The sequence below is a fragment of the Orbicella franksi genome, chromosome 3 (genome assembly GCF_964199315.1).
Source record: "Orbicella franksi chromosome 3, jaOrbFran1.1, whole genome shotgun sequence".
NCBI lineage: Eukaryota > Metazoa > Cnidaria > Anthozoa > Scleractinia > Merulinidae > Orbicella > Orbicella franksi.
In genome coordinates this window covers 10,968,483-10,990,157 of record NC_138147.1, presented here as the reverse complement: position 1 = coordinate 10,990,157, position 21,675 = coordinate 10,968,483, and the positions used below count along the sequence as shown (strand labels likewise).

General features: G+C 40.0%; 1 protein-coding gene across 1 annotated transcript; it reads right to left on the bottom strand.

The window, feature by feature from the left end:
* Positions 1-82: 82 nt before the first annotated feature.
* LOC145481219 (condensin complex subunit 1-like) lies at positions 83-21,381 on the bottom strand. Its single transcript, XM_081459659.1, has 35 exons — positions 21,156-21,381; positions 21,001-21,076; positions 19,515-19,573; positions 19,134-19,225; positions 18,783-18,869; positions 18,313-18,467; positions 17,985-18,106; positions 17,255-17,378; positions 16,518-16,665; positions 15,394-15,516; positions 15,001-15,075; positions 14,507-14,641; positions 13,956-14,049; positions 12,565-12,724; positions 11,736-11,882; positions 11,145-11,215; positions 10,697-10,866; positions 9,825-10,078; positions 9,396-9,480; positions 9,205-9,279; positions 8,790-8,851; positions 8,451-8,583; positions 8,208-8,292; positions 7,364-7,558; positions 6,201-6,451; positions 5,770-5,881; positions 5,400-5,523; positions 4,749-4,800; positions 4,259-4,362; positions 3,504-3,681; positions 2,984-3,078; positions 2,770-2,850; positions 1,997-2,180; positions 1,626-1,767; positions 83-696 (listed from the first exon to the last, which is right to left on the bottom strand). The coding sequence occupies exons 1-35, from the start codon at positions 21,268-21,270 to the stop codon at positions 299-301; spliced, it is 4,563 nt and encodes a 1,520-aa protein (XP_081315785.1). The 5' UTR covers positions 21,271-21,381; the 3' UTR covers positions 83-298.
* Between the last annotated feature and the right edge of the window lie 294 nt (positions 21,382-21,675).

The window sequence follows — 21,675 nt, the reverse complement described above, 5'->3', positions numbered from 1 at the left end:
AAGGACACTCTTTTCAAATTGAAAAGTTGATCTCTCCTTTTATATTATCTCAAGTGCTGAGTTATAAAACCAGAGGTCGATAAAATAGATACATCATTAAAACCAACTTTTATTTCCCTCATAACATTATTATCATGTGATAAGTAAGAAACAATTCAAATTATAGTAAAAAAACAAAAACAAATACGCTATCGTAAAAAATAGTTTTGTTTTGTTTTCATAGATGCTAACAAACTCATTCAGGTACAAACAAGTAAAGTAGATATAATTATTTACAAAGTGAATAAAAACCATGTTGTCACGTGCTGCTGACTCTCCTTCGGCCTGATTTTCTCGTACTTTGTGATCCATTTCTCCCTTTCGGTGAATTGCTGCCATTTATTTTCTTTTTGTTTGCCACGTTAGGATTAACATTCTCCTCATCATTTGAATCAATTCTAATAGAATCTTCTTTTTCTTCTTCTTCTCCCAAGTCAAATAACTCGAGGCTATCATCTTCGTCGCTTTCAAGCACGGGCATTTTTCGCCGCTTTTGATTGGTCGATTTTGCTTTCCCAGGCTTTGGCGGTCTTGCCACGTTGCGAGGCGTTCGGAGAGGCCTGGGGCTAGGTTCTTCCAGGTCACTATCGTCGATCGTTTCCTTCTGTCGTTTCTTTGTCGCTGGCGTTCGACCTTTCTGGGCTCGGTTTGTTTTGCCTGAAGAAAAGAAACCTTGCTCACATAACGATGTCTACTCCGAGAAGTGTGCCGGGAAGGTGCTGGTTTAGTTTGTTTGTGCCGGGCAAGATTACATAACAACAAGCACAGTACATATCAGTCATGGTGCACTGGGCGATACAGGCGAGACAAAGTCTGTGTTCAACAGTTCATATCAACTGGCAGGTTGTCTCTGCCAGCCCGTATGGTCATTTTAGGCAGCCAGTACATCAATTTTATTCCTAATTAATTGTAAAGGCAAGAAAGAGTGCAGATTGTGTTTTGTTTTTGAGTTGAGGCTCCAAAGCTACATGCAGCCAGTGTTTTGTCACCAGCCAGCTGTCCTTTAGCGGCTAGGAGTTGATTGTTAATCCCAACCAATGAAAGCTATAGCAGGTTACCCGTCAGTGGCATATGTATTTCCACTTTTAAGTCAAATCTTAAAACTTATCTTTTTAAATTAGCTTTTAATATTTCTTAAATATGTATATATAAATAAATGATGTAGTGTTTTTTATTATTTTTAAATTTTATTGTAGACTTTTAATACTTGTATAGTTTTAGGTTATTTATTGTTGTAATGCGCTTTTGATCACCTGGTATGTTAAAAAGCGCACTATAAATCAATAAATTATTATTATTATTATCTTCAAGATTTATCCAAAAAAATTGCTAATCGCCATACGAGAAACACAAGTGCATGGTGATAAATTTGAATACAGAAAATCAGTGCTGTCGATAGGGAACACATTTCTGCAGCCGAATAATTTAGGACTCATTTTTTAAAATAACATTTCTAAGGTCACGTGTGTTCTTAGCATCACAAAACTTCTTAAACGTTTCCCGTTCTTGGGGGCTCAGGAGATGCTTGACAGAGGTCGCCTTTTACACGCCTAAGACAAGATGCTGCACGTACACAGCAAACTTACCTCCAGGGGTAGCGATGCTCTTTTTAGTCTTGTTACCAGGCGCCGCTCCTAAGGCTTTAGCAGCTCGTTCGTAGTCCTCCTCGTCCTCCATTCCTTTTGTGTGACAATGGTTAATGCGCTGTTCCAGTTCATCCACCAGAGCCTGACAAGAGAAGTGAGAAATATTAACTCATCCTGTCTGCTTTTCACATACTTTTTAAAGTTAGTTTTGAAAATGTGATAGCACATCAAGACAAAATTGTTTCCTGTAAACCTCTGTGATCGACATTTTGCGTTGGGAAATCTCGTGATCCCAAGTAGACGATCACTGTAATCTTCTCTTAGTTGATCATACGAGAAGGGGAGTGTTTCACACAGAGAATCAAGGTTACCTTGACTTCTGGTTTGGCAAATTTCTTGCTCTTGCCGACAATGGTCAGGAACGACTGGTACACGTCTTCCTCGGCTAATTTGTCGTGGAAGCAAGTGAAGTTCTCCTGAAGTTTGCGGATTCCACGCTCATTGTATGTCAACATGGACAGACAGAAGGCTAGATCACGCCACTGGCGCTCAGTTCTATGGGAAAAGAAATAAAATATCAACGAGAAAGAAGGGCGAAAACAATAGACTGATTGACTGTTTGACTGTTTGATTGGAAAGAGCATAACATTAACATTCCAAATGAAACTATTTGATTGATTACTCCTTATTCTCCACAACGTAATTTCCGCAAATATTGCTGAGCAATGACCCTGAGGATGCGCCACGACGAATCATCGTTCGAAATCATACCTGCTGTTCTACACGTGCTCTGATCATGTAACGAGCTGAAAAGCTCATTCAGAAAGCGAGAAGCGCAATAGGGTATTTTTTTGATGGTGCACGTAATTTAGCAAATAGATGCCATGTAGCCGTGCTTCTGTTGAGTAACAGATCACGGATGGCGTCAAAATGTGGTTTAAGAAAAAAAAAAAAACACACGTGATATGGGCACACAAGATTCCGCGCGTGTCGCAGGTCGCATATTTTCTTCGAACTCTGACTGGCTAAGAACGCTACAAGTTCTCGAACGTAGGGACAAGCTATGCGAATACTTTGGTTTTTACTTTACGAAAATGTTTGGAAAATCACCGTAAGTCACTAAAACAAATGATCGTTATCTTACTTGGTTGCTCTGAACCTGTGGCACAGTTTTTCCACAAGACTCTCAGACTGACGATCTTTCTGAATAAAGGACAGCAAATACCTGTGATGTCAAAACCAAATGAAGATTATGGTTACAAATATTAGTTGATCCTATGTCTGACACGTTCTCATTGTCGTGACCGACAATGCCACGAAAAACACCAGTTTAAATAGCAGCTATAGCATGCTTATACCTCATGATATTTCTGAAAGGTTCTTCTTCAATGCCACAATCAGGGTCTGACAACCGACTTATCACATCTGGAAGAATGTTGTAGATTGCGTTGCCCTAAAAACATAAATAAACAAAAACTATGTCAGCTTTTTCATACTTCTAGTTATTATGCAGTCATACATCTCCCTGCCCCTTGTTTTTTTAAGGATACAAACGACCTTTACAACAAGTCTATGTACATGTATATCCAGGAATACGAAGCTATACTGGGCTCCTTAAGATTTACCATGACAAATCTGAAAAAGGCAAATTTATCATCTTTTTGGAGTTTGAAAACCCGCAATTCTAAGTTGTGAGTGATGCGACGTATTTCCGCGAGGAAGCATTGCTGATTACAAACACTGGCATGCTGCTGTAATAAGTAATGGCGGCTTTTCAGCCTTTTCACTGGATATACAAACATAATTCTATATAAAGAGTCGTACAGCAAGGGAATTGGCGACGATAACTTTGTGCTCTAAATTGACAAACTGCTTTACCTTCTTTGACAATTCCAAAAAGAACAGCTTGGCTAGATCGGATATCCTGCTGTCTTTATCTTCTAAACACGTGGCCATTTCACTGATCTGGCCTTTGACCTTGACCATGTCATTCAGAATCAGATGCGTGAGTACCATCAGCGTGTTCTTACGCACGTGACTTGACTCGTCACGCAATCTGCGGGATCAAGAACATTTGAATCCTTATGAGATAAAAGGCCAGATTGCTACCATCGTTCAAATGCTAGCGTGACTTCAAACGTGACGTTCGACAAGTTAGTTACACCGACAGGTTTCTGATGAGCCCCTTGGAAGGTCGAAGAGGAAATGGTTTTGAAATCCGACATGTTTCTTGTTGGGTTTTTTTTTTTTTTTTTTTTCGCATTTTTGCCCTTGACCATGCACAAAACACAACTGTTGTTTACTTCTGACTGAGGAACTAACCAATAGAAACGATTTGGTTAAGTATTCATGTATAGTGTATAAGCGCAAAACAAAAGATTGTCCATGGTCGTGGACTTTGCAACATAAATCTTGGCGTCTTTGTTTGTTACTTTGATATTTGCCGGGGTTCAAAACCACTCCCGTCTATTAACTATGGCAGGAACCGGACGGCACATGTAACAGCTTGTCCGGCTAGCCTTGAAGAAATAAAAAAAAACAAAACATTGTCATGCGTGGTCCAATGATTCTATATTCATGACCTTCCAAGAAAGGGTCTTGGTTGCACCCTCCTGTTATAATAGCAAACAGACCTGGCATAGAGATGAGACGTCCATGGCTCGATCAAGTTGGGAAATCTGAAGGTCAGGTCACCAACTGCTACAATCGTATTAGCTCTGATGGTCGGTTGAGGAGCCTGAGAAACACAAAATGGAGAAATACATTTTAAATGGCCTGAAAGTGATCTTAAGACACTTCTCTCGCAGTCAATGAAAAAAAAAAGCAAAGTTTTCTCTAAGGAATAGTGCCCCTATATTTCCAGTCACAAAAATAGCATGAACAAACCGACTACCGAGTGTCACGCTCAAGTCAGTATGACGTCACGTTGCTCAGCGGCATACCTACTGAAAACTGGAGGCTTAATCAATTCTTGAAAAACAGGACACAACAAATGACAATAAAAAGTAATCCCCGACTGTGACGTTCGTCCGACCACACCCTTCTTGGATAACTCCATGAAAGTGTCAATAACGATCTTTAACTGCGGACGGGGAAATAGTCATAAATCAAATCTCAAGTTACCTTTTCAAGAATCGTGAACAGAAGTTGGAGATGCTCTTCACAAAACTCAGAACTGAAACAAGAGACAACACAGATAGTTTATGTATGAGGCGCAACTGCTCCTTTATTAAAAATTACACTTCACCAGTTAAGTGCGAACATCAGAACAATTAAATCGCTTTGCCTTTGTTTGAACAAATTCTAGTTACGCTGTAATGAAATGCTTTTGAGTGGCACATCGTTAACAAAACCTCAGTCATTATTGATTCGTCGTGTTATAGTTTCTAGCCTTTAGGCGGTGTGGACACAAGGAAAGACCAAGTCATGAATGGGATATTTGCAGTTTATTAAAAGCTGGATCATTGGATAATGCAATTCAAGAGGTTTCATTGGATTAGCCATCATGGTATACGAGCCATTATACAACGCTCTACAAATATAGTAAGCGTGCGCGTGATTTAAGGGCCGTTTTATTTTTTATTTTATTTTATTTTAGTTTTCTATATTTGGGGGGAGGGGCGTTTTTAATAAAACAATTATTCTACTCGCAATATACCACGAGAAAATAGTGCATGACTGAGTTTTCAGTTAGAAAAATGGTAGCTGCATCGAACAGGGCACATTATGGCGTGAAAACAATAGAAGTGATTTGGATCGAGTCCAGTGACATACCTGACTAACATGAACTTAGCAAGAGCCAGTGAAGCTGATGCGCGCAGGTTTGGATCACTGTACTTCACAGGATTACTGCAGACACACACTAACAGCGGGCGCAAGGAAGCCAACAGAGTTCCACCTGCAGATGTCAAATAACAATCATCCGTTCCACTTATTATAATTACTGAAAAATTATCGTTTAACTTGTCTAAAATCTTGCGACTGAGAAAACTCTATATGCCTGTGTTTTCAGAATTTCAACCGTCGGCGCTTCTCTACAGCTTTCTATATTCTATATTTTGATTGAGTTGACGGTATTGCACTTAACTTATTTCCGATTTTCTAGTTTTTTTGTGAGAAGTAACAGCAAACTGTCACATCATACCAGTAACAATCTCGTGTTCACAGATCTTTCTCACATACTCCGTCTCTACGTCATCAACCGTGGCTCCTGTCAGTCCCAGTTCCTCCTCGATGGTCTCCGACGCGCCTGGATCCTAAAAGAATTTCAAAATTGTCCATGTGTGGGCATACAACTAGGCCCTACATCTAAACGTTCTGCACATAAAACTCACATTAAGAGAATTTTAGGTGGCGTTTCTATCAGCCTTCTTGATGCACATCTACACACCGTACACATCCCTTCGTTACAAATTTAATCCTAGCGTTAAACATATGACTTTCTATAATTTCAGCATTGTTCCCGGCTGTGACCTAATTTGACGGAAGCAATGCAGAAGTTCATCTAAGGTTGATTTCTCTCCAAAGCTGTTGACAGCAATCGTTTCTATTTTCGATCCAGTGTGTTTTCGCTACCTTGGCAGAATTGACAGTGGACTCGCTCCCAGCTCCCCTCGTCTTCTTGGCTTGTTTTTCTTTCTCCTTATCGTTCTCCTCGATCACTTGTCTCCGTTTGATTTCTCCCAGTACCCCAACGTCCAAGTGAACCATATGACGTAACGCCACGTGACCTGACAAGCTGAGAAATCGCGCCAAAATACCAGCATGACACGCGGTTGGAGAGCTAATAGCGCGAGTGTCTTTCTGTGTGATGGCTTCCTGTGAATCTGAGAGGGAAGCAGAGCAAAATCAACTACAGAGAAACCAAATGCGGTTATTTCATTTTCGCCTATACCTTAGCCAAGATGTTGGTCGCAAATAGGAATTTATCTTGTCGGGTTTCGTAAATGGTCGGTGCCAAACCATGTGTTAAATATATCGAGTGTTAAGTTGAAAGCGAATCATTGCAAGTGATTATAAGATTAACTAAAAGTGACGCAATATTTAAACAAACAGGAAGTCAAGTAACGTTTCTAAATAACAGTAGTCTGATAAACATTATGGATAGCACACGCAAACAACCCACGATGGGAAACTAAATAAACACAACTTTAAAAATTCTAGTTGACGAATTTGCCATACGATTTTGTGTTCAAGTATGCGAAATCCAGCTACCATTCTGAGATAAATTAGAAGTTATAGATTTCGCTAATACGAAGGGAAATGAGGCAAAAATAATAATAATAAAAAAAAAAAAATACAAAAAACGAAGTTATGGATTTACTTAACGCAACAACCACAACACTGACAAGATATGTCAAGTTACACTATCCTGAGAAAACCAACTTGGAAAAACTTGAGCCGATTCAAGATAGTGATTGTGGGGGGCGCGGTGGCTCGTCCCCGGAGCGAGCGGTCCGGGTTCGAGCCCTAGCCGGGGACACGGTGTTGTGTTCTTGGGCAAGACACTTAACTCTCACAGTGCCTCTCCCCACCCAGGAGTATAAATGGGTACCGGCGAATTGTTGGGGAAACTTAACAAATTGCGGGGGAGTGACCTGTGATGGACTAGCATCCCATCCAGGGGGAGTAGAAATACTCCAAGGTTTCAATACGCTTTATTCGAGATAGGAATTGCCAAACATTCTACACGAATGTTTGGCAATCCACGAATCCACTCATACGTGGATTTTGTTTACCGTTTTTCTTGTCTTGAGATCCCTGTTCTTCCTCTGAAGTAGCCTTGTCTTGTGTTATTTTATCCAGCAAATACGCTGCTATTTTCTTGATGAGGTTCTCTGCTATCTTCTCAGGATGTTCAGCAAGGAAGTAGATTACATTCAATGCTTGCTCCATCATAGGGGTCCACTCGGGTTTCTCAAGCTTACGGACACCTGCAAATGTTCCCATACTTGTATAAACACACAACTTACAGAGAATTGTAAAAAAATCAGTTGTACTTTCTCTATTAGAGGACAACACGGTGAAAGCCATGTATTGTTTCTCGTCCGCATTAAATTCTAGTATTCTACGTAATTTGTTTCTAGTATACGAAGGAAGCCGAGAAGTTTCTTGTTCGGTTTTTTTGCTGTTCTTGTTTTCCTCAAGATAAAATACTTTTTCCATGCTTCTACAGATTAGCAAAGGTAATGTTTATGAGTAAAATGTACTGAGTGACACCAATATATAAATGACCAAGACAGCTGCTATAATCAAAAACTAGCCTATCAGAGCTCCGAAGAAACGATTTTAGCAATGTAAGCTTGCGAGTACATTTAAGGAATTCCTCTACGAGTTTTATTTGAAAATTGTCTCAAAATTACACGAGCCTTTAGGCGAGTGCTATTCAATGAGAAAATGACCACATGACTGAGAAAATTACGAACGCGCGCGCGTTAATTTGTACTGCAGTGCAAATTAACAATTACTGAAACCTTGGCCTGCTCTCAGCCAATCACAATGAAGTAATTTTCTCAGTCGTAAAATAAATTTCGATTCTGAACAACACAGAAAACCACTCTTTGCAGTCAACAAGGTACCGACCTGAAACGACTATTGCCGTGAGCCGTTCAAATATCGCGTGACTGGAAGCAAGTCTAAATGGTTCTTCAGCACTGCACCCGGGTTTCTAAATAAGAGAGAGAAAAAAAGATCAAGCCATGAATTGCGTTTAAACGCTTTACGACTTTGTAGATAACTTTATTACGACAAATGAAATGTTTTGTGACGACCAAGATCGCTCAATCCACCAAATGGTGAACTAAAATCCGTTGATTGTTGTTTTACCTTATGGGTTTTGCCAAGTTTTAACAACGCCACGCACGTGTCACGTGCTAAAAGGAAATCCTCTTCCGCTCTCGGTCCCAGGCCCGTGGAAACCAACACGTCTATGTTACTACGCACAATGTCCATCTCGGCCCTAAGACAAAGAATATTACATAGGTGAGCAGCGAATACAGCGAGCAGAAAGATTTGCTTTGGGTGACTTTAGTACGATGTTTGGCGATAAATCACATGTTTTGTTCCCCCAAGTGCTAATTAGTGTTAGTGTTAAGAATGAGTAGGAATTGGAAACTCTTGAAGCATTTCTAAACAAACGCTTGTCCACGATTCTCAAATACGTACCCTGCTAACATCCCCAAGAGAACTAATGCCAGTCTGCTCTCCTCTGGGGTGGTCTGCGGAACCTACAAAGTAACATAATGAGATTATCACTAACGCCTATGATTATTCTAGGCAGCCAGCACTATACTTAGCCTAATTTTTTTCTATCAAATATACGTTTTAATAAGATCGAGTACGACTAAAATTTTATCGTTCAAATAAATTGCAATGGAAACGAAATAACTCTCAAACACTTTTCAATGACTACAGTGACGATATACAAAACTAAACTGTTTCAAGACATACTTCCGTGTCCCTCTTCCCTTGTAGCCATATAGCATACCATGGCAAACAATGTGCAAAAACTGAGTTGTGAACAAAGAAACACAACACAGCGACTCCAGCCAGTGATGGCGCCTGGACTCTGGATCTTTACCTTCATTGTAAATTTCTCCCACAGCATCTTAATGACGGCAGTAGGGATTAGTTTTCCTTTCATCAACTCACTCATCTAAGAAAGGCAAGAACAACAATGTGGTTATTCATATAAGCCAAGGAAGCGATCGAATCAACGATCGAATCAAGACATTTTTCATACCTGTCCTTCAAAGACATCACTACACTTACCAACTCTTCTAAAGATGTGAGGTCTCCAATAGATGCTCCTTGAGTCAGAGCGATCAGGTTTTTCACAATCACTGCTGTTTTAGCTCTGTAGAACGACAGAAAAAAACTTCTTACTACTATTTAACGAGAGGCATGTTAAAATAAAAGAACCCTCCAAAAGAGCCGTGTTTCTCAGTCTCGGAGTGGCGACAAAAATGCGATTGTTTACTCTGGGAGATGGAAGACCCCCTATTCCGATTACACTATCAAATCAGTCACTGTAATAGAAGTTGTTGAGGTTTTTTTATCCAGTCACTGTGGTAAAAGTTGAAAATCATAAACTCAGAGCTCGATGTAAAATGTGCAACGGGTAACAAGCGAGAAACTTATGATTTAGTGGTTTTGTTTATAAGAAAGCAATCTTTTGACCAAGACAATTACGGCGCATACCGAGCATTTGGCGCTACTGGGTCCAAATACAACCCTTTGTACGCCTCCACCACTGCATCACGGACAGCAGTGTCACGTGACCAGATCAATACCAGCATCCTCCGCACACCAATGATGGCTGACTGCAGGCCAAACTCAGAAGCTACCACGAAGAAGTCGATAGACTCATTCACATCTGAGATGGTCTTTGAGCCGAGAAGCTGGCACACTGTTGGAATGGCTCTCTCCATTTGAGTTTGGAAATGAACATAATCCTACCAACCAACAAAAAATTACTTTTCAATGTCTTGATACATGACAGAGAACTTTTCACTATTACTACTTCTCTTGTCTTTAACGAGTTAGCCTCCTTGTGCTATGCAACGCGAATTAGCCTACTTAACCTGTGCAAACGCCCTTTTGGCTTGTCACAAGTGCAAACATGAAAATGGCCTGGTCTCAGACGTGCACAAAAATGGACGGAGAAAAATACAAAAGGCGAGTTTCTTTGAATACACTGAGCACTATTCTCTGTTTAAACTACAACCATGGACAAATTGTGTTGGAAAATGCGCAAAAAACATGAAATCACGAGCGTATTACCTACAGAATAAGTGTCAGCACCCCCATTCCCCCTTTCAATGTTGGAAAATGGTTAAATGCAAACTTGTGATAGATGAACGTGTTTGGTCGCCATTGCTCAGGGGTGGGGAGGTGAAATAAGTAAAGAATGACGTCTTCCAACCCTTGTGACCAAGGTTTTAGATACAGAGACATGTTCAACATTGAGAGATGTTCGCACTCAAAAAGAAGACAGTAAATAAGTTTAACGATACATTTTCTGGTCTCATCTCTCGGTTTTAGTCGTTCGACAACTTGAAAAACTCTCCTACCTTCAAAAACTGAACAATCATTTGTTGTTTAGTGATGTCATTAACAAGTCCATTGCCAGGCTGGTCTTCTGAAGAGCCTTGGTTTTCATGTTCAGCAGAAACTTCAAGCAGTTCTGTAGGATCAATGTCTGTACCTTCAACTTGAAGGGCTACTTCTTCACTGTCAGCAGCTTATGAAAAAAGAAAAAAACACAAGAAATAATGCTAAATATAACGTTATTTATCCCATGTCAAAGCCCTTGACGACAAACTCCAGGCATTTTCCAGAATTCCAGGAACATTACAAACTCTGCAAATAGCTATGTAATGTTTTCTCGAGCTAAACTGAGTTTGGAAGTGACTAACTCTTATATTCGCGTGCCTATTAAGAGAAGCAACAAATGAAAGAAAACAAGCCCCAACAGACGTTTGAGTTTAAAGGATGTATTCAATGCCTCTGTACTCTTACCACCAAGAAATATTGCTTTCATGATTGACAGCTGTTCTTCCACAGACCCTTCCTGGCTATCGCTCTCCTCGCTGAAATATAAATCGTAGTTCATTTTTACAAATGTCCTAAAAACCTATTATTGAACACAGAGAACAAGGTATTTAGTTGAACATTTTAACATAAGCACGCTCTCTACAATGTACACGCTGGAAATACTTCACAGGTAAATTAAAAATCACCTATCAGGTCCACAGCAGCAAGTTATCAAGTGTTATTGCATTCTCATTGTCGGTTTCTCCGGGGTACTGTATATCCGTCATGAACACGTATCGATATTTTCATCACTTACGCTTTGCATCTTTTTGGAGTTAAAGTTTGTATACCCAATGCCAGTATGACCAATTTTTGAGTAAAAAATACCTGAAAAAAGTTACCCTCTTCCATGCACCGTGTTTTATTTTTCCAACGTAGAAAGGTGTACAGTATGTGAAACGGAACAACAGGCCATTATTGAGTTGCCTCAACTCGCAAGTGACCTATTTCCTGATGTGACGGTGTGTTTACTGGCTAATCGGCAGTGTCTGTTTTGTGGCATTATGGTTTACGTACCTCTCTTCACCCTCAGTCTGTTCTTCGTCCTTTTCTTGAGTAACAAACATACTGTACTCTGGCCATGTCACCATGGCGGCCTTCAGCACTGCAAGAGCTTTTTTGTGATGACCTTGGTTTAGATGATCTCTGATCTGCTTCAGAGCACTGCAAAGAAACAGAAAACGAATTTAGAACGTTAAAAATGATTCTGGCGCAAATGAAAACCTCAGGAAATCAAGAGGGGAACTTCATTTGACGGGACGACAAACCCGCTTTGATTAGTCTAGTCTCTAATGAATTGTTTTATACGTCTACATTGTAAGCGCTACAAGAATAACTCCTCCATTTCACGCCACGGCCACTAAAGCGTGTTCCAAATGCCAAAACGGCCAGTTCATCAACGACTGACGAACGGTGCGTGCAAAGACACTTTTTTTTTTCAAATTGGAAACGGTCACAAAACTTGATCCATATCGCCCGTCGTTTGTTTCTGTTTCTGTTTGGTTTTTGTTTCTTGATATGTTTTGATTGTGTTACGTATGTTGCATTCTACACCAGTAATTTTAAAGACAAAAATGTTTAACTCCACGACACAAAACGGTGTTATATTACACCCCTATCTCCCCATAACGGCCACCTCTCTACAATGGCGGCGACTTTTCTCTCTCCCCAAAGTGGCCACTGTACAGTGGATCGACTGTAGTGGCTTACAGTTAAAAGTGTTTGCCTGTGTAAGTTGTTCTTTTAACCCCTTTTCTCCCGAGGCCTTACCAATTCATTGCATCTGGGTGTGGACCCCAACTGACAACATTAAAAGAGTGACGCCAGTGTAAAAATAATTTCTTACCATTCAAGAGCAGTATCCAGATCTCCTTGAAACTCCACCGGACCATCATCTTCATCAATGATCTCGTCCTGATCTAGATGTTCTTCAATAGTGGCTTGTACCTCAGGTTTAATGGCCTCCCACAGGTCCTTGGCGTTCTCGCTTGCAGGCACAACAGGAACTACAAAAACAATTTACAATAATTCAAAGCGGTCTGGGTTGGAGCCCTGGCCGGGGTCACTGTGTTTTGTCCTTGGGCAAGATACTTCATTCTCACAGTGCCTCTCTCTACCCAGGTGTACAAATAAGTACTGGTGAATTTAATGCTGGGGGTAACCCTGCCATGGACTAGCATCTCATCGAGGTGGGAATAGAAATTCTCCTAGTCGCTTCATGCTACAGAAACCGGAGATAAGCGCGTGCCTGATGGGTCACTGGGCTCGTATGCAGACTTTACCTCACTTTACTGTAGAGAAAAAGTTACCGCAAAACGAAACCAAATATCTCAGGGTAGTTGTATTCAAGAGTTAGTTATTGTCTCCTTAGTTGATCTAATCATGTGCAACGCAAAGAACGGGAAAAACGTCGAGTACGGAGTAACAAATCTCTTGTGACACTTAAGCGTGTAGTATCGCTGTTCAGTTTTCGCTGGTCATTTGTATTTTGACTCGCCCTAACAGCTCTACAAAATAAGACAAGATGCGCAACATTCTCGTCCCCAGAGACCGCGCTGCTTTTGGTCGGCACCAAGAATCGCGAGCATGAGCATGTACAGAGTATTCGTCTTGTATTCTCAACCAATCAGATTTGACATCGCGGACTTTCAATGTTAGACACGCCCAGAAGTCGCGAGTCTTTGAACTGACCAAAAGAGTTTCGGCCTTTGTAGGTGAGAATGGACTCGCAATCTGATGTACTGCGATACTAGACACTAAAATGCCTAATAAAATGTATCCATGTGGTACAGTACCGTATGGTTCTAACTGTGAATAAAACTCTAGGTTGAGACCATTCAAATGACAGCTATCGACAACCACTTTGATGTGGTATTGTCTACTATCCTGAGCAATACGGCTCTGACTGTTACGCCTATAAATTAAGGGAGCTCAGTCATGGTATTTTGAGCTATTTTGACCGGATACAAAATAACCTTTAAATTGAAGGAAACCTGAAAATAGTAGTTAACAAATATAGAAAACACCAAAGAGATAATAATAAATCATAAAGGAAACAAGGATGGTTAAGGATGGAGAAGATTAACACAGATTACAAACGACGAACTTGAAACTTTACGGTAAACTTTTCAAGACGCGCGAACGATGACGTAGCTCCTTTAAATTCCAGTCTGTGACCATTCAAATAAAAGCTATCGAGCAGTACTTTCAAACACTTGCTAAGAGTGCGCAATGTACCTTGTCCATCTTGATTCTCACTCAGATGTGGAGCCATCTCTTTTAGTTTTTCAGTCTCCTTGGCGAGATTTTGCAGCAAATGATCCAGTGGTAGCTGTAGAAAGAAAAATTGCAATATGATGAGATTTTTTCTGCTCTTACTTTTTTGCATTTTTAACCCCAACTTTTGTTGTGTGGGAAGCACGGTGGCCTCATGGTTAGTTCCCTCGTCTCCGGATCGAGCGGTCCGGGTTCGAGCCCTGGCCGGAGACATTGTGCTATGTTCTTGGGCAAGACACTTTACTCTCACAGTGCCTCTCTTCACCCAGGTGTATAAATGGTACCGGCGAATTTAATGCTGGGGGGTAACCCTGCGGTGGACTAGCATCCCATCCAAGGGGGAGTAGAAATACTCCAGGTCGCTTCATGCTATTGAAACCGGGATAAGCTCCGGCCTGATGGGCCACTTAGCTTGTATGCAGACTTTAGCCTCTGTTGACAAGGGAAAGGTTTCCTGTCAATAATAATATTATTATCTCTTGGAAGGAACCAGCATTTTGGCATGAACTGACCTGTGCTCCAAATGGATTACAAATCAGACACGTCTTCAACAGCTGGATGGCATTTTTGCGTACAATACTGGATTTATCTTGAAGACGACTTATTGCCAGCTCTAGGAGATGTGACTGACGAGAGAGAGGAACGGCCTGAAGAATATAATCATTATTAGAAAGCAGTGTAAATATTCGTAGGTAGTTTACTTTATTTACATTTATGTGTGCTTTAGGCGCCCGAGTATCGGTCGACAGTACACACTCTCCGCCAGTGTCAGTTGACATATCGGCCGATACTTGATCGACATGTCAATTAACACTCTGCCGACATGTCAAGTCTCGATCGTCAAGTGCTTCAGCTGGGTAGACCGTCCGTGGCCTCCGTCGGTCGGCACTTGGTTGGTATGCTGGTTGACACTTGGCCAAATCCTTGACCGTTATTTTACAATCAACGGTTGGCAGCTCATATCGGTCGACAAGCCCTGGTATATCGGTTGCATATCGGTTTTTACCTTTTGTTTGCAAAGTTCAAGCCAAATTTGAAGGGCTTTGCTTCTCACATAAGCATTCACATCATGAATATGTTCCTGATGGAAAAAAAGGAGTACAATTTTTATTAACTAAAGATAAAAAGCAGTGTTGTCCTAAGGTAGCACAATAATTTTCAGCCATTATTTTACGATAATTGGCTGGCATTAATGAGTCGTACCTAAATAGCTCTCTGCATATTGTGGGTCTATATAACATTATGCTGGTAGCAAATATAATTTAGACATCAGTAGAGAGGCTGATGACAGTTAAAATCAGTAATGATAATAGTTTACAAACTGGTTAGGAATTGAGTGGTTGAGAGAAAAGTCAGTTGTTTCTTTATCGCAACACAGTGCAATGTACAGGACGCTCACCTCCATTTTGTCCAGAAGTTGGTCTCGAAGTTTCTTAGCAGCTTCGTCCAAATCTTCTTTACAAAGAACTTTGACAACAATCTCACCCATCAGACCAAGGATGCCATTCCGCATTGAATATGACTGGACAGAAATTGTAAGGTTGACAAGACAGTGAGTTTACACATTATTTTACAGAACAAAGAGGTGTCAGTGTATTTTTTCTTTGGGATGAACCAAATCAAGAACAATGATCCAAGATAACTCAGATCATAATGCTTCAAATGAACTGAATAATTCACTACCGGACATAGTTAAGAGAGGAGAATGGTTATGAAGCGCGGCAAACATCAAAGATTCCAAGATTTATTTTGGAAGGTCTACGACTGTGCGCAATCTTTTGTTCTGTGCTCATACACTATGCATGAATTACATAACCAAAACATTTCTATTGGTTAGCTCCTCAGTACGGAGTAAACTACTATTGTGTTTTGTGTGTGGTCAAGACCAAAAAAGCGAACAAAATCATACAACAAAGAAATTTGCCGGGTTTCACAATTATTATTCTCCTCTATTAACTATGCTCTGGACAAGGATTTATCTAGGTGACTTTGAGGTGCCACGATCTGTGTGCAACTTCCTCCCCAGGGCCTACTCCACTTTTCAAAATGGCAGGTGTCATCAAGGAGAAGGCCCAGGAGACAAGATTGGATTTTTGTGATCTTGGAAAATTGACAATTGCTGTACAAAATGATGCTGGATTGTGTTTCATCTCTGTTGAAGATGTTTTCCAAGTTTTACAGCAATTGACACATTTCAAAGGGTACGTACAGCATATAACAAGGACATGTGCAGCATAACTGCTGTTTGGTGGTTGTCACACCAAACTTACAGCCATGGCAGACAAGTTGCCTGGTGCTCTGCCTGGTGTAAAGAAACAATTTCAGGGCTGTCATTAAGTTTTGATTCACCTGTAGCCTTGATCTTCAGACCTGAAACAAATACTACAGCCAAGTTCACCCGTAACAACAAGGGGCCATCAAGCATGCTCAGCCATAACAGGTGCTGTGAGTTACAAACTTATTTACGGCGCTGAGTTTTTGACAGAGTAAACTCAGTATACATGTAGCACATTCATATTTTACCTCTCCATTCAAGTGACATAGCAGTACACTGATGTTTGGAATGATCTGTGTTGGAACCAGACCAGCAAGTTCTACTAAGAAGTCAGCGTATGCACGTGTTCCACTGGTGTCTCTTGCAAGGTCTCTGGGATCCATCCGACCAATCTCTCTGCAATATCACAATGGTTCTTACTTACAGAGCATACATTGTTACTCTATTTTGCCACACTATGTATTTGAACCCCATTCTCGAGATAGCATGTCCCCTTTGACAGTTTCCTGACCACTGGTCATGGAGAATGCATACTCAGGGAATGAGATTGTTTAGCTCCTCACTACAGAGGGCCTACTGAAGCTAACATGTATGTAAATGTAAGCTTCTTTATGTTTTCTGACCTAGATGTCAATTTATAAATCACAGCTTTTTCCGCTCTGTAAAACAGCTCACAAGATTCTATAATATATTATCAAAACCATTGCATGACATTGGAGTATCACTACATTGTGCATACATACAAAGCAGCAACAGTCAAACTTCTCTTTACGGACAGTCCATAACATGGACACCTCTATAGAACAGACAGTCAACTTACATGTAGTCCCAACATAACCAGAATTCATGTTATCTGTTCCTCTATAATATGGCCACCTCTTCAAAAAGTACACTCAGGTCTGCCCCTTTGATGTGGTACGAAAGAGGCTTGACTGTACAGTCATGTAATTTATACCAACTGCTATGCCTATAGTACTAGCCTCACCTTATCACCTCAGAGACAATGCTTTTTACAGAGAACTCATTAACAAATGTTTCAACAGCCTGTGCTAGTGGTTGAACAAGATGCTCAAAGTGTTGTAGAAGCTGAACAATCTTCAAACTTACACCTAAAAACAAAAGGTACATGTATGTACAGGTAACACTGGCTTCATAAGCATTTTTTAGCATAATATGCAAGAACTACATGTATACTGGAATCTCTCAAGACATTAGCAAAATGTGGACATCGTGTGATACTCAATTTTAATCTTCATCACAGCTGGTTAAGCCTGTGTTACAGGTGCCCTCTCCAATCTCCCCAAAGAAGAGAGCAGCTGAGTGTTGCCGTTGATAATTGTGTTCCTTGCATGAATAATTATACATGCATTAAAAACCATTTCAATCAGGGTCACAACATCTGATATGATATGCAGGGGGACAACAAAGGAACTTGTTCTCTTGACAGATCACTCACAGAATAATTTCGTCCACCACAAAATGCTGATTGCCTGGGTTAATCTAATTTTTAAAGTTCAAAATTCAAACTCTAATCTCACTCCCATAGTGTGACAAATTTTCATTGTGCCTCTATGTAACACAGGCTAATAGATGGTCTCTTTTATTACCTCATGCTTTCTACAGACACCTTGTTTACACAGGCCTGAAAACAGGCAGTAAAATGACAACACAGTGATGGAAATGTTACTTAATGACCAACAAAAAAGCGCTCTCACCTAAACCATAGTTGTATTTCTTAACCATCACTCCCATAAGGTTGAAAACCAGATCTTTGGTCGTTCCATTCTTTACAGATGCCGGATTTTCAAGGAACTTGTAACAGCAACCTGTGATTAAACTAAAACAGACAGTGAGATTCAGTAAGAATCTACCTGCATTTATGACAATGTATATTTTTTTTGACTGCTGAAAAGCTCTCACAAGAGAAAAAAAAAAAAACATGATAGAATACAAATTTTCAAAAAACGTATCAAAATTCTCTGGATGGAAATACTTTGTACATGTAACTATGGTTGGATTTCTGCAATATTTTTTCAAGCATACTTGACAAATTCTTCCTCCACAATAGGTGGATCCCACAGTCTGTTCACATCCAACTGCATGAGCTGACCAAGAGTCTGAATCAGTGCATCACGCTGCTCATCCCACTCCCATGCACTTGAACTCTTTTTCTTTGAATTAGCTGACTTGCCTCTTCTCTAGAAAAGGATAAGAATAATATTAGGTTAACTAGTTATGGTTTAATTGACCAACTTGCTGATGAATACTAAGACTAAGGAATAGGGACAGTCAATTTGGGACAGTCAGTCTGTCAGTCTGACAGTCAGTCTGACAGTCAGTCAGTCAGTCAGTCAGTCAGATGAGTCAGTCAGTCAGTCAGATCAGTCTGTCTGTCAGTCAGTCATGTAATCCAACATATACAAATGGACATGAAGAAGCAATGAGAAATTCCTGCACTGTTCAAAAGTAATAATTTGTGATAATGTTCATTCTTCTAAATGTGATTACTGTACCTTTCCAGAAATAATTACTTCAGTTGAAGGCTTGGTAGCCTCTACTTCAAATGCGTCTGCAAGCTGTGTCAAGAGATAACACAACATCTACAAAAAAAAAAAAACAAAAAAAATATATATATATATATCAGTGCTGAAACATCGATAAACAACAACCTGAACTCTCAAAGGAAACAGAAATAGCTCAAGATGGTAGTGGTTTGAGACAACCCACAATAAATGACTAAAAAAGTAAGTCCAAGGGAAAATTATATCAGTCGAGAAAGCAGCAGGTTCAAAGTTTGAAGTATGTATAGCGAGGTTCAGCTGTATCATTATACATGTATGCAATTGCTGAAATGATTGAACCACCTTGAGAGTATTGAGATGTGTCCGTCTAACTTGAAAGTCAATGTCTCCATCTTCTAGTATTTCAGGAAGAACATTTGTGAACTGGCAAAGTACTGAAAGAAAAGCAAACCATAACAAACATTAAATTTGTTCTGACACTGTTAGTTCGCAGTTAAAACATTCTGTACACGTATAATGAAAGTTTGAAAGAAACCAGTTTAGGATCTTGCAAATTCTACCTAACTGCAGTGTATAAACTTTAAAAAATACGCCAGGTACATGTACATGTAAGCCTAAGATGTGGGCGTTAAAAATAATTTTCTTACATTACTCTTGGCACGTATTTACCCATGTAAATTAATATTTCTATGGGGCAATAATTGTTAAAAAAATATTTAGTACCTTGGAGCAAATTATCCCAGGTACCCTCTCTAAGAGAACTGTCAACTTCATTAAAATGTCTGCAAACAAAAATGAACAAGTGCATTTAAATTTAAAATTTAATTTAAATTTAACAGCAAAACAATATTCAAACATAAGCTCTCCAAATGTAAACAAAACATGCATTTAATACATGAAAAACATATAAATTATAGGTACTCTAGCTACTAAGGAGGTCTGTGGACTAACGGTTAGTGTGTTCGTCTCCAAATTGAGCAGTCCAGGTTTGAGCTCTGGCTGGAAAATTGTGTTGTGCTCTTGATGGGTACCGGCAGACTTAATGGGGGTAGCCCTGTGAAGGACTAGCATCCTATCCAGAGGGGAGAAGAAACTCTCCTGGTTGCTTCATGCTACAGCAACTTAACATTCAAAACTTGGTGTCCACCAGCCTGGTTTTAAGCTCTCAGGGTTGTCACAAGGTTTTGAAGTAGAAGGCTTGATGATGATTGTTGGAGTAGGTAGCTGTATTTGTCATCTTTTTAACTTTTTTTTGAAAGAATCAGACAAATAACTTGGCAGGGTAACTAACCCTAACCCTAACCCAAGATTACAGATGGTATTTTTGTGACTTTTACCAGCAGCCAGTTACCCTTGACAACCCTGAGCAGTTTTGTGGCTGCCAGAGATCACTGCCAGTCGAGTTCTTGGGCAATACACATTGCATTCACAAGTGTCTCTCTCACAAATGGAGTATAAATGGTCTACCGCTAAATAGATACTTCAGTAACAACCTTCAAGGGTAAGCTTACAAAGTGAAGGGGCGACAGGACCTAGGCCTGGCTTGTAAGGGGTGGCAAATGGTACATTCAAGATTTTGCATCATGTCATGACTAAAAGTGTATTTCCCGAAATCTTGAGACGTTCTTGGCCTTGTGAAAGAAATCCATACTCTTACTAGGCTTTGCAAACAAGTTAGAGAAATTGAATTGTGAGAGACACATATTTTTTTGAAGAGCCATTCAATGCTTTATTTTGTGGAATTCTTCAGCGGAGTTTAGGAGAAGCTGGCCGCCACCCTTAAGCACAAATTCTGCCCAAAAGTTGTTTTAATTAATATTGCATGGTAACTTAATTAATTATACATGTACGGGTGAGGTCTAGTAAAGGAGGGTGGTCGTATGAGGCAGTGTGTCAAACTCAAAGAACCAACATGAACCTGAGCAGTGCCTTTTTAGAACAACCTGACAGAGGTATACCAAGCAGCAATTATTTTTTCGCTTCATGTTTTATGTTGATACAGAGAAGGAGCAAAACAAGAAACACGTACATGTATGTAAAATAAAATAACACATTTGATGGAATTCCTCAGGGTTCAGCCATGAAGGGTTTGGATAAATCGAAATGTAATAACCTTTTTAACACAAACTACTAAGGGGCAAGATTATGCTTAAGAAAAGATGTTAAAAATGGCCGTACGAGGCATCAACTTAAGAAAAACTAATCTCACCTTAAAAGACTGAAAAAACAGTCAAAGTTCTCGACAACAGCAGTCGGTCCGGCAGATCGAAGATCAGCTAAGCAGTCTGAAAGTATAGTTAAGATTGATAAGCAAATATCAGATCTATCCTGAAACTACAACGATGAAGATTATATTCAGCTTACCACGAAGTTTGTTTGGAAGAACACGCACTGAAAGTACTTCGTCTACAACATACGATCCTGCCTCGCCGCTTAATAAGTCGTCCCTGGACAACGGTATTACGAAGCCTACATCCATAGATTACACTTTTCTCGGTTAAAATGTATTCAAAGGTTAGATGAAATCAGAAAAAGGTATGATAATAAACTTTTCATTCCAAACATTCGGTAAAAATGGCCGCCTTTTTTTCGAACGGAAAAGCGAGCCAATAAAAAGCTTGGGTCCCAGTCTCCACTCTCCCGATGCTCGTTGCGGGTAAAAGACCCTAGGGACCAGGTTGGTTGCTACCAGTTCCCATTTTTTTCCAAAAAATCGTGGCCGATTTATAGTAATTTTATTTCTTCAAATCAGATACCATCAATCTCTTTAAGTCTTATTTTGCTTAAGGACAAACACAAAGAAACGAGGACAATAACAGTTTTTAGTTTAAAAGTTGTCAAAAGAAACTGCTCTGTTTCGTCGGCAGCAAGAGGGACTCCTGGT